Source organism: Ammospiza caudacuta, chromosome 6 (genome assembly GCF_027887145.1).
Source record: "Ammospiza caudacuta isolate bAmmCau1 chromosome 6, bAmmCau1.pri, whole genome shotgun sequence".
In the NCBI taxonomy this organism is placed as follows: domain Eukaryota; kingdom Metazoa; phylum Chordata; class Aves; order Passeriformes; family Passerellidae; genus Ammospiza; species Ammospiza caudacuta.
In genome coordinates this window covers 26,017,714-26,031,512 of record NC_080598.1, presented here as the reverse complement: position 1 = coordinate 26,031,512, position 13,799 = coordinate 26,017,714, and the positions used below count along the sequence as shown (strand labels likewise).

At 44.6% G+C, this 13,799-nt stretch overlaps 1 protein-coding gene across 7 annotated transcripts in view; it reads right to left on the bottom strand.

The window, feature by feature from the left end:
- Nucleotides 1-94: 94 nt before the first annotated feature.
- The window catches only part of TSPAN18 (tetraspanin 18), a 120,592-nt gene continuing 106,887 nt past the window's right edge, over nt 95-13,799 (bottom strand). For all 7 annotated transcript variants that reach the window (XM_058807835.1, XM_058807838.1, XM_058807834.1 and 4 more), the window contains 4 exons: nt 8,919-9,017; nt 7,485-7,664; nt 4,578-4,661; nt 95-3,645 (listed from right to left, as the gene is read on the bottom strand). In XM_058807835.1, the coding sequence (XP_058663818.1) occupies nt 3,598-3,645; nt 4,578-4,661; nt 7,485-7,664; nt 8,919-9,017 (411 nt within the window). In that variant the 3' untranslated portion in view covers nt 95-3,597. The remainder of the gene's footprint in view (nt 3,646-4,577; nt 4,662-7,484; nt 7,665-8,918; nt 9,018-13,799) is intronic.

The following is a 13,799-nucleotide window of genomic DNA, read 5'->3' as shown; positions in this document are numbered from 1 at the left end:
CATTTTAGCTGCTGTACCTGAGTTTATTTCTCCTCTGGTAAGAAAGTGACTGTACTTAATACCAAGCAAATAGTGAAAATTAAAGCTGTTTCACTTCACTGTCACAATATCTTTCTTTTATTTTTTGGGGGTTTTTTTTAAGAAATGCACACAGAAACCGTGCAGAGAGTGCTTCAGGCTTGTGTTCTGGTTTATATTACCAAAAAAACTTTCCTTTCAATATAAAAAAGGATTACAGTAGGGAATACAGGATAAATTAGCTCCACTATCTAATAAAAAGAACATTTACATTTTTTTAAAATATATTTCAAACATTATTTCACACGCAGCCCTTTTCCCAGGCATTTGTGATAGTCATTGGAGCATTAAATAGCAACCAGGAGGCAGGGATGCTGAGAGGGGCTGGGGGCTGGCCCAGTCTGGTCTCTGCTAATCCCTCCAAGGTGCTTGGGCCATGGTCACAGTGCTACAGCAAAGGAGACAGCAGCTCCTTCTGCTCTCCAGCCTGCCCAGAGTTCTCCAGCCAGCAGTCACTTCAGCTTGAGCCCCTGGCCCCAAAATACTCACCAGAGCTGTAAAAACAAATACAAAAATACAACTGCTTCTCCTGCCTACAGTTCTGAAAACTACTGTACCACAGAGGGGACAGCCACAAAACCAAGGGACAAAACCAACAAATTTACATGCAGTGGGGAGTCTGCTTTCTGGGCTTGCTTGTTCATTAAATTCCCCCAACGAAATTCCTTCTGCCTGTTACCAACTGCTAAAGATCCTCTCAGATTTGCACATATCTTTACAGCTATCTCCATTTCTTGTTTGGAATTGCTGCCTGGCCTTTTGAGCTGTGTTCTCAGTGGCACGTGAGCCAGCCTGCAGAGAGGATTTTAAGTCTTCACACAGCAAAGAGCAATGGGGGATCAAAAAAGGTAGAAGAGGAGAAACAGCTGTGCACAGCCCAGAATAACAGATGAAGAAGAGATCCTTTTGAAGATACAAGGGACTACCATTAGGGAGAGAGGGAAAGCAAGAAAGCTAAAAACAGACAAAGCAATGAGTACAGAATTAGGAAAGCCAAAGAGAAACAAGCCAGCCAAGATCATACTTCAGGTATGTGTATGTAGTACTTAGTGCTCTGGCTGCTTTGGTCTGGTTCCCCCATCTCTAACAGGTTTTTATCCCCATGCCACTGGTGGCAGAAAAGGCTTCTAGGCTTTTTTCCCCTTCAGCTACCCACCATGCACAAAAGAGGATAATTTGCCAGCCAGGCCCTGACCTGAGAACTCTACATAATGAACTGATGGGAAAGGAAGAAACTGGAAACTGGGGGAGGCAGTTCTGCTTCTTTCAATCACCTCCAGCCAAATTACCAACTCTGCTGACAGTTTTGTTCCTTCCCTGGGAATTGCTGTCCCAGAACAGTCACTGACACCAGCTCCTGAGGCAGAAGGAGAACAGATAAGCTTGCTTTCTGCTCAGCCCATTCCCTACAAGACTGGTAGATGGAACAGATTTTTCTTATCTTAAGTGCAGCACCTGCTGTCCAGGACAAATACTGCTGGGTTTTGGCTAACAAAACTGTTTTTCTTTATTAAACAACAGACCAGAGATTAATGCTAAAATGCCTCATTACAAGGAGGTCCAGAGGGAAATAGTTCTGAACATATTTCCAGAAGATTTAATGCAACATCTGAGGCTGCTCAGCAGCCCTGGCAACATATTTTGTTGCTGGAATATGCTGACTGCAGCATGGGGAGGCTACAGCTCTACCTGCCCAGCCCTCTCTTGCCATTGAATAAATTGTTCTCAAATGAAGCTTGGAAAAGCTCCTAATGCCTCCTTCCTGTTCCCTAGTATCCTGATTCCCCAACCTAGATACTTAGCCATAATCTTTGTCTATTGTGGCCCCAGCTTTCTGCTGCTTTCCTTCCTTGCCTGTAGTCTGTGCAGTGCCACTGGGAGAGCTCAAAGGACACAGCCTCAGGGGTATAAGGCAACAGCCAGAGGATGAACGTGCTGCTGCTGCAAAACCTGGGCACAAAGTTTAATGCTCTGCTCCTTCCTTGCCAGAGATTACAGCTTTCCGAGGAGCTGGTTTGAGCCTATATAAAAGTGCTCCCATAATCTGAGCCTATAAAATTTGTAAAAATTTTGTAAATCTAAACAAGAAACCACATCCCCTTCTGTCATTCCCCAGTAAAATGAGTTTGGGGTCAGGGAGTAAGTGACCAGATGGACAATTAAGGCAGCAGGGATTGATGATTCCAGATGAGAAACTAGTCACCTATGCAAATCAATATGCACAGCCACAGCAGCAGCTGGAGCAGTGTGGCTGCACACAGGGTGTTCTTGGATCATTCCTGGGGTCTCAGTAGCTCCAGCTTAATCTCTGACCAAGGTCCAGTCCCAGCCATCTTTCTCAGGTTCACTTCCAAACGATTGAGCAGGTGACATGTTAGTTAAATACCAAACTATCTCAAGGGAGGAAACACTATCAACTAAAACAATTCTGACTTGATTACTTTCATCATGAGCCCATGGGAGAATCTCAGGGGAAATTCTCTGACCAGAAATGATTCCACCAGACTGGTCCAGGAAACCAGCATGGGAGTGGTTGACAAACTTCAGCCTCTTCAATCCAGCACCATGTCTGGACCTCTCCTTAAGGCTGGAAAAACATGCAGAAACCACTGCAAATATTTATGCTAACAGAGCACCACAAACCATTTTTTTGCAAGTATCAGAGGAAAGGCAAAGGCTGACAAGATTTAAACAGTATATCCTCCCTTCTCAGGAAGACAGCAGTATCAATGATGCTTGACCAGAGCCATTTTTTCCCCAGGAGATGGGAACACAGCAGGGAACCATTTGGTCGCTTTCACAACAGTGAACAATATATCTTAGTAAAAACAGAAAGGTAGGCACCAAACTCTTGACCCTCAGCCACGTTGCTCACGTTGTTCCTGCTTGGAGTTCCAGAGAAAAGCCAGCCTCACTGAAGTGCTTGATATCTCTGACAAGTTTCACACAACAGGGGCAATGCTTCCACTGAAGAATGAGTGTTCTCATCCTGTGGCTGGGAATTAAAGCCAGAATCTTGCAGATGTTGACTACACCTGCTTAGACAAGCCACCACCGCTTGTTCCAAACCCACCTGGACAATCAAGGCCAACCTGTTGCCTTATGCAGCCCCTTCATGTCTGTTCTTGGGTCCTTTGTTGTCTAAAGCACGATGAAGTGGTGAATGTAGGCTCAGCCTGGTGTGAGAGGCAGCTGTGCTCCTCCTCCCTCACCCCCACCAGCTCCATCCGTCTCTAGTGCAATCGGCGGCTCTGGGCTCCTGCTCCACGGTTGCTGCGGGTGGCTCTGGGCAAGGGTCCGGTGTACAGTGTAGTGCACATCACCTCAAAGTTCCAGCCCCTGAAGTACAATCCTTTTGGTCATTCATATATTACAACCCTCTTTTTTTCTTTTAATTTTTTATCCCTGTCCCATTTTGTTAAAAAAAATAAAGTTTTTTTGGGTGTTTTCAGGTTTTGTTTCTTCAGATTTTCCTTCTTTCTTCTGAGCATGTGGGGAACGCGGTGGTTCATGGGCCACTTACTGGATCCCTCGAAAGAGACACATAGCAAAGATCATGGCAAACAGCTGGGAAGAAGAGAGCAAAAACAAAACAGAGAACCGTAAATGTCAGCTGCATCTTTCATAAGATCAGCAAAGCCCTCGCTGGCCCTGGGACCACCCCCATTGCTTCCTCCTACCCAGCAGTCAGTGATGCAGAGAGGGGGACCCATACCACCCACAGGAGGCGGTGGCAAAACTCCTCTGCCCCTCCCTGCCCCCCAAACTGTTAGTGGCTACAGCAGCAGCCTGACTTCATTCCCAAACTGCCCTTGGTGCCACAGGGGCACAGGATCCACAGTCCCTGCTCTGCACATCTCTGCTACTGCCTGGCATGGGCACAGCACAGCCTTTGTGGGAGGCTGCTGCGCCTCTGCCCAGATCTCTCCTTTGCCCAAGATGGGAGGCTTTTAAAGTACCCAGCCTTTCTCTACAATGCCACAGAGACATAATTTCTGGGCTAAAAACATGTCTGGTGGATGCCTGTTCTCCAGAGACATCACCAAAGAAGTGGGTACTAATACAGGACAATGAAAGTGCTCTGGAGCCCATCTTTTCAGTCTCTAAACAGGTTTTAAAGCACAGGCAGGGTTTGAGCACATTAACCAAATGACAGATTAGTCAGCTGGCCGGGGCACTGTGGCAGTGGGAGCGGTGGCTGTGCAGGGCCCTGTGGAGAGCACCAGGTCCCCAAAGCCCCTGTGGCCAGCGTGGCAGGGCATGAGCTCTGTGCAGGCCCAGCACGAGGTGGCACTGCAGGCGTGTGGCACCCGTTATTTCCCTGCTCTTTGTGTCAAAGGCTCAAGGAGCCTCTTTCCAGGCAATTAAACCCACAAGCTGATAGCCTGCTTGCACTTTGCCAGAGCAGCTTTCCCTGGCGAGGGGGAGCAGCTGCCTCTTTGCCTTGCTGCTGGCACCTTACTGACACTGCTTTGTTCCAGTCACACAACAGTCAGTACCTCAATTGCCAGCACTCCGATGGCAAGAGCTCCTGCCAGGTACACATACGTCTCAAAGGAGTTCAGGATCACGGTGTAGCAGCCCTAGGAAAGACAAACATGGTGAGATACACCTGAGCAGCACATTGTGGTGTTCTCACAGAAGGGCCCTTGCTACGACACGAGGTGCTCTCAGACCCGGCACCACAAGCATGGCCCCCTCTCACCACCTCACCCAGCCCCACGGCACAGGAGGCAGAGGTCCACGGGACAGTGCAGGGGAAGAGGAAGGTGTTGCTGTAGTGTGCTGGGAGTGGTTCACAACCCTCACTGACCATGAGGAACTGTGAGCTCCTGCAGGCCAGAGAGGAGCTCCATCTGCAAAGGGCAGAGACTAAGCACAGAGGGAAGGACACACTGCAGGTGACAGACATCCCAGACTGGCTAGAGAAAAGGATTATTTATTTAAAGTCAAGGCAGGAAATTCTTGATTCATCTCTCACAGCCAGCAGCTCTTTACCAACCCAGGACCTTTTCTCTGTGTTTCCCCCCAAAGAGGCTGGCTGAACACCTGCTGATCTTGCTATAGAAGAAGACTTTCATTAGGAACTCAGGGCCATGCACTATGGCAATTATTCCATTTATGAAGCATAGCCACCATCACCCTTAATTAAATTTATGGTTGCTAATACAATTAACAGCAGGTAGATCTTCTTGGAAAGTTTATAGGATATTTCTGGAAATCACTGCCTTACCCTGGCCTCAGTTTTCCCAGCCTAAAATTTCAACCCACTGGGAAATTTCTGCAAACATAAAGAAAAAAAAATAAAAAAAAAAAAAAAATTCTGCAATCATAAAGAGAAAAGCAAATTGGAGTTTGTCCAATATGAAAAGCAGATTCCTCTCCACTGAGAATATACTTCACACATACATTTTAATCCTATCTATACTGCTAGGATATTTCAATTACCTGTTTTTTTCCCTTCCACCAAAGTCTTGGAACTGCAAAGACAGCACAATAGTTATGTACCTGTATCCATGCCACACCCTGCTCACTGTGAGTGAGGCACAACTGGTGGAGAGTGATGGAGGGCATGGAGAAGATCCATTCACGAGGCTACCCCAGGGAACCCAGACTGCTGGGGCAGTAACTGAGCTGTTAAAACCATGCTCTTGCCAACATGAGACCACTCAGCATCAGCTTTCTTCCAGCCATGTTTCAGCCAAATCTTCAGAGAAAAGCATCCAGCTCAGCAACAAATATTTGTGTACTTGCCAGACCTCCAACCTTAACCCAGCCTTCAGCATGCTCTGCTCAGCTGGCTACAAACCCGAGCAAGCACAAATGTGTCAGCCCTGTCCTATCAGCATGGTGGCCCAAGAGCTTGACTTTGCTCCAGGAATGCCTCAATTCAGCTCTCAGTTGCTTGGGATTGTCTCTCCTGTTTTACAAAGTGTACCACTCTGTGCTTGATGACATCTGCTGTGTACACAGCTTCTTCCACCAACACTCTGGTGACATGGGCTTGCAGGAAGCCTTCCCTTTCAATGGAAACGGTAAGCTTCAGCACTACCACTCAGGGAAAACTTTAACTTCATTTCTCACAATGCATTTCTCTTTCCCTCCCTGCTGTCTGTCATCTCTCTCCTACCCATCTATTCCCAGCAATCAGACCTGGCAGAAGCAGCATGGTGCTGTCTGCTATGATCTCTCACCCAGAGTGCCTTTGCCAACCATTTCCAGCTGCCAGTCAAGGAACAGTTGACATGCTGCTTCCAAAATCCTTTCCTCTCTTTCTCAATCTGCTCTTAAGTGCTGAAAAGAGGACCACTGCCTAGTCTGGAGGGAGAAGGAGGCTTGTACATATGGTCAGTACAGAGCTCATTTGGTTTAACTAATGCTGAGGTGAACACAATCAGGAACTTTGCTGGAAAGCTTCTTAAACATCACGTCTTGGTGACATTGGAAAGAAACTTAACCCTGCATCAATAGGATGGACTGTATTGTCATAGTCCAGTACTGCAAAAAATTGCCAAGTAGAGAAGTCTGGCAAAAGAATCATGGATTAGAACTATAGAATGGTCTGGGTTGGGCAGGCCCTAAAGATCACCTAGTTCCAACCCCTCTGCTACAAACCACTGCCACTAGACCAGGATGCTCAAAGCCCATCCAACCTGGCCATGAACATTTCTAGTGATGAGGCATCCACAACTTCTCTGAACAACCTTTCTCCACATCTTACCACCCTCACAGTCAATAATTTCTTCTGTAATATCTAGACTAAAACTACACTCTTTCAGTGTAAGGCAATTCCTCCTTGGCCTATCATTACATGCCCTTGTAAAAAGTCTCTCCAGCTTTCTTGTAGGCTCCCTGCAGGTACTGGAAGACAGCTATATGAAATGCCCTTTTTCTGCAGTAAAGAGTAAAGAAGCAGAGAAATGCAGCTTTCCAAATTCTCTTCCTTAGAAAACAGACATGGTTTTCTGTGGCTGTTTAACCCTTGATATTTTGATTGTATATATTGATTAGGAGTCTTTGTGAACTAAATTGGAACCATTCCTGCAGAAAGAGCCAACTCCATCCCATCCTACCTGACCTGTGCTAGCTTGTTAATTAACTTCTCAGAGGTAGTTCTAACCTTTGTTAACACAACAGAACTTGGTCTAAATTTCCACCTTACTTCTCAATCCCTTAGGAAAATATTTGTATTTCTGATGATACAGCACAACATGGACTTAGCAGTATATGCAATGAAAGGAGATTTTCAAAATCATCATATGCTATCACTTGAAAAGCTGTCAGCAGGAGTGTAATTAGGATGTGAGGTATAGTCAGGACCTGCCAGATTCACCTGCTTCCCAAGACCACTACAGCCATCTCTGCCCACTGTGAAGCTCCTTCTTCTAGTGTTCAGCCTCCCTTACCTGCCGGTTCTGAAACCTCTCAATGCCTTCTAGACAAGCTTCCTTGTTGACAAACATCCCCTCCCGGCTCTGGAGCTCTCGCTGGCAGCAAGCCTCTGGTGTTGACTTTTCCAAAGAAGAATATGGCAGGTGACGAATATCTTCAAAATCTTCTGGTCCGTTCACTCCACAGCAGGCAAACTGGAGAGAGGCACAGAAAAGAAAGGAAAACACAATTGACACTTTTCCCTCAAAGCAAACTCGGGAAATCTAATACCTATTCCTGTAGGGATCCAAGTTTTAGTCAAAGCAGGGACAAAACAGCTATTGCTTCCAAAGAATTGGGTTGTGCTTGTTCCTTGGAGCTTCTGTTTCAATGAAGCTTTATGAAGTCCCAATGTTTCTATGTCATACTGTAGATTCTAAGGTGCTACTGGGAGTATTGCTGCAAACTACACAGGGCTTTGGGGCATATCCAGAATGACTTGAGATCACCCAGCAGTATGACCCAGGCTCCCAACCAGCCTTTCTCCTCATAGCTAATGGCCAGAATTGTTGCTGCTCAAAGGCATTGCTAGGTGATTTGAGTAAGGTCCCTCTTTAGGATTCCAGTCAGATGCTTTTTAAGGATTCAAGTCATACTCTGACTCCGTCTCCTTTCTGTCAGCAAAAGGAAATGTCTTTATTAAAGTCCTGAATCAGCATGAAGGGCAGCAATCATCCTTTCCTTTTAAGATTAAAATTGACTTTTCATCTGCAGAAGCTGACATTCTGCTTTTCACTCCTGAAGGTATACACCATGGGGTGTACAGAGCACTAACACATGTGTACACACACACACACACACACACACACACACACACACTCACACACACAGATTGAATTCCTTGTGGTAGGTAATAACAACTGCTGTTCTAATGACAGTCGACCTGTAACCTGCCCAATTATGGGTGTAATAGCAAACTCAGTTTTGATAGCTAATATTTCTGTAGTGAAAATACATCATTAGGCACAATCCTGCCTAAGCTGCTGTTAACTACAAAACACAAGTTAATGCCAGCTTTTGGCTGCTGTTGGCTGGGTATAATTTCAAAGCAGTCTGCAAAGTGAAAGGCCCAGAGCAAATGCAGTGATACCCAGTTGCAGACACCTCCACTGCTCTCTGTGCCCAATATTTGAAAAGTGAGGGTACTCCAATGCCTAAGACTTTGGCAAATCAGGTGACCCTGATGCAGTCACTAGGAGTGTCTCTCTCAGGACGGGTGGCAGCTCCATTTTAGAAAGATTGACTGCCAGCCAAAGTCTCACCTCCCTTCAACGACAAGCCCTGGTGCTAGGCTGGACATGACAGGATGGTTGAAGCAGGCTGACCCTGGGAGAGCTGAGGGTGTGGGCTGAGCAGTGTGTTGTGGCCACTGACCATGGGCAGAATGGGACTGGCATGGTCTGACTCACTGTGATCATAACAGAGTTCCAGGTGGAAGAGAAGACGTCCGTGTCGTTGTTCCTCTGGTAGTGCTTCTTCAGCTCCTTGGTGAAGAACTCTCTGGTCAGCTGAAATGCACAGACAGGTAGAAATGTAAAGGCTATTGCCAACACCTTTCACAAAGCTCCCTTCTATGAATGATGGGTGTTCTTTGTGGTTTTGGGTTTGTTCTGCGTTTTTTTGCAAACTTCAGAGAAGAAACGTGAAAAGCCATTGGCTGAGCCATATCTATGTAGAGGGTGAAGAGTACCTGTTGAGTACAACTGTTACTCATTAAAGTCAGAGACTAAACTATATCTGTACTTCTAAAAAAATGTTTACACTTAAATGTTGGTTGGTTTTAGTTTTTCTTGGGGTTTGTTGTTGTTGTTGTTGTTTTTTAATTTTCAGCACTATTTGAAAGTATTTCATAAATTGAAACAGGCCTGAACCAGAGTTTAGAAAGATTGTCAAATCCACATCCAAACTGTATTTTCACTTGCTATGCTTCATGAGGTCTGCAAGCAAAGCTTGATTTTCCCCTCCACTTTTCAGTCAAACCAGTTAACTTCCTAACAATAGAGGAACTGCTCTGCATTTACTTCAATATGTGAGAAAGCAGAATGAAGCCTTAACATGAAACTTTATAGAAATTATAAAGTAAAAAAAATTCATTAATAGGAACTAGTCAAGTCATCTTATGAATCAGAAAAAACGCTATTTGCTTGACAATGCTTTTGATTATCTAAATTAACCTGTATACATAAAGGAAAAAAACCCTCTTTATATTTAGATAATGTAAACATTTTTCCAAAAGTCAACAATATAAATTATTGGAATTTCATTTACCCCTGTCTATATTTACAGTAAAACAGATTAAATGCACAAACAATTTGTTCCAGAGTCTTCTTGAGAAGTTAGACACCTTGAAATTACATTTACTTAGGATGAGTCTCTGGAGAAATAGTGAACATACAATCCTAATAATCATGTTAAACTGAACATCCCAGTTCAATCTTGTTGCCTTTCTGTCACTTCAGGACAAAAACTTCAAGAAATCCTCTTTCACATTCCCAATAGATCTAGACTTGTCCCTTGTGATCCCTTCTCCAAAATGTCTTGTGATTTGTGATCCAAACAGACAAAATCTTCTGCCGCTGCAAAAGCCACAGTGAAGGGGGCTGGCCTCGGCTGGCTGCAGCGCTGCTGTGATGTTGCATATTTGTAGGATCGGGAATTAAGCTGCCTGAAAAATATCCTTTCTATTCCCCCCTGTTGTTCATACAGCACTGCTGACGCAGTAACAGAGACTGCTACAAGCTGGTTTCAGGTTCTTGATATGCAACGTGAAATATCTCACATACACATACATATGTATGAGCTCTATGGGTGGGCACAAAAGCACAAGCACAAAACTGTTTGTTTCATTTGTATTGCAAAATTTAAGGACAAAAACCCCACGTTAGTGACTTTTTAAAAGACCCTGGATACCACCTAATATTGGCTTCTCTTTTACAAATACAAACAAAGGTCAAATGTAATTACTACATCAGTACTGGGTAAAACTTTGTCACAAATGCTTGAATCATGCCATTAGCTCAATCTCACTACCTTTAATTAGTTATACTATTTAATTCCTAAATTACTTTTTAGTTACAGATATTAACTAATTTTTTTTGCTTTTGAACATTAAAATACCAGAGGACATGGCATTTTTGGGAATTTGGTGCACTGAAGGAAGGTGAGGTTAGAAGATGCAGAAATATGAAATATGTCCTCGGTGTTCTCCTTTCCTTCCCTTTCTCTGAGTACTTTATCCAGGAAGCACCCAACCCTGCAGACAGAAGCACATTTTTTTGATGCTCGTCTGTTCCCGAAGCACACACTTTGAAACTGATATTAGTGCTGGTAATAATCCCAGCCGGCTGCCTTTGTTGGGGTCTAAAACAAAAGAGTAATTTAAATATAAAGTGAAACCTTTATTTTGACAGCAGCAATCCCAGAGGAAATTGTTCAGAGTTTGTGTGTGATTTTTACAACACTTGGCTGAAAACAAAGCCTAGTGCTGGAAGAGTACATTTGCCAGGAAAATAACTGATTCCATTTTGTTGGTCTTAAAACTGCTTATCCTGAGCATCTCAAATTCAGAAGAATGGGGCCAAAAAGAAAAAAATTCCTGTTTTAAAAAATTGCTGACAAAGGAGGATGAAATAAGACAGTCCTATTGCCATGCCCAGGGCCCTCCTCTAGCTGAAACAAGTACCAGCCCTGATGAGATCAGTGCACATTGGACTTTTATGGCAAGAACCATTCAGAAAGGAGCACAGCATCTACTGATAAAACTAGAGCTTCACACAGGCTTTGACAACACAGTGGTGGCAGCCACAGCCGTGAACAATAAGGAGCCGTTCAGCTGTGTTTTGGGCGGGGCGCCTCCAGTGCAGCACACGCACGCATACATTTACATGGCAGTGAATGAAGTGACACTGCTTTGTCACACTGGTCAGAAAATAGCTTTGCTGGGATTAGTGCAGCCAGATGAAAGGGGTTTAGAAAAAGGCGGGCATTTCTGCACAACACAGGCATGCTGGCACTGCCCAGGAAGGTCACAGCCTCCTCAAGGATACTGAGTGCTGTGCAAGAAGCTGCCTTCATGGTGCTTGCTTGGGGAACAGGACACACTCCTGCCCATCTACATCAGCCTGGAGCATTCTGCTGGGTCTGGCACAGTACAGGGCATGGAGGTGCAGTCACCAGTGCTGCACTTCCCTCTCCCACCATGCCTTCCATCTGAGACACCTCTGCTCACCAGAGGAAGGTTCACATCTTTAGCTTTTGCCTTATGTCTGAGGACATAGAGGCACTAGTGTCTAAGGTGGCTTTCTTATTTTGTGTTAGAACTGGAGCTAAAAATCCAAACATCTGGACTCCACCCAAAGCCTGCCACTGGACTCTTCTCTTCACTACCATCCTGCTTTCTTGCTTGCTAAGACAGTTCACTAAGAATCAAATATCCCTCCAAGGTTTTTCCCATCCAGACCTCTCAATGGCATATAAAGAGCAATTCCTATTGCTCTTTCAGAGTCTCTCTCTAGTGTCCATGACAGTCATTATTTTATGGAGACTCTTCTAGATGATAAAGGGTTCTCCACCCCCAAAACCTCCTTTTCTAAGGAAGATAAACTCTGGTAATCACCTAGCTAATTAACAGCAGCCTTCTTCTTCAGAGACTGTTTTTAAATAGCTCTTTGGAAGTGCAGCTGGACTTGCAGATCACAGTAGTTTACCTTTGTGAACACCATCTTCACTTACCCCACCACCTTTCTCTGCTTCACTGACTCTTCCTCTCATGTCAAATCTCAGCAGAAAACATCTCTTTTCTCCCCTATTTTTGTCACTTGATTTCTCTCACTCCCTTAGCTGTTAATAATTTAACCCCATTGAGTGTTTGGGAGCTGGTTTGAGTGTAAAACTATGCAAGAGAAAGCTGCACTGAACATTATCTGTAAAGCAAACAGATACACTTTATCTTTTGTCTCATTTTACACATGCAGAGAGGCCACAGCCATAAGGACTGGTGCAGCAACCATCACAGCATCTTGCTTGGTAAGCTTCGAAGAAATTTAAATTGGCTAAGTGTGCATTTGCCATCACATGCCCTGAAAGTAATATATTTCACAAGAAAGAGAAAAGGAAATCTGATCTTGGCTTTAAATTGCTACTGTGAAGTATTCTTCCCACCATGGGATCAATGAAAGACCACCTCTGTACATCCGTATAGCTCACCCTAACTCAGAGGTGACAGCTAAATTGGCCACAAGTAGCTTCCAAGTCAGACAAGCTACCTCCACAATATACAGCAACGCCAAAACAAAGGTGTATTTTTTCTCTCTGAGGAGAGAACAAACCACAAGAACTCGCAGATCAAGTTTGACTTCTGCATAGAGCCATCTCCAGCTTTGCTGGGATCTGACGTTCTTCACTCCTTCTCATTTAAGCCCTTCCTGTCAATCATTCTGACAGAGTGGGAAGCTGGTGCTACAAACAAGAAGACAAGCTCAAGAAAGATAGAAGTTTGTTGCCCTTCAAGTCTTTTCTCACAAAACACTGCCAGATGCCACAGAAGTCTAGAATAACCACTGTGACCTTATCTTGCAAGATAACATGATCTTACATGTCCCATGGCTCCCATGGGAGTGGAAGGTACCAATGCTTTGCCCAGAAGCAAGCTGTAAGCAGGAGGACAATCCCAGGACTTGCAGCAAGCCTGGGCAGTTTCTTGTACCCTTTACCAGTTTCCCACAGAGAAGGAGGGAGGTAGGAGCCATCAGCTGGGAGCTGCTTGCCCAGCCCCTGCTCCCCAGGGACCGTATTCCGTCTCTGTCACAAAGGAATTCTCTAAAAACTCCCAGCAGCAGAGCTGTAATGACCACCAGACACCACATACTGCAATATGTTTATAGGTGTTTCCATAAGAGCATGGTCTAAAAGCCTAAACTGGAATGTGTAGAGTGCCATCTCTTCGCCACTGCCTTCAGATCTGAGGCAAAGACAAAAGACCACCAGCTCATAAATAGAAGAAAGCCCTCTCACTACCTCCTCCCAAGGCCATCCTACTATACAAATACCACACTCTCTTGCTGTGAGCTTCCTAAGTTTTGATTCTTTTCTATCAAAAATGAATACCATTAGAATAATATACTGCTTTAAGAAAATCATCATTATACACGGCCCTTCTTTGCTCCTGCCACATTTCTCTCACACTCAGTACAGCAAATGTGCTGCATGTTCTCTTGCTACTGGCAGAGGCAAAACAAGCAAAAAAAATATTAACAGTTACTAGTGACCACCCCTACCAGCCAATGTTTTTT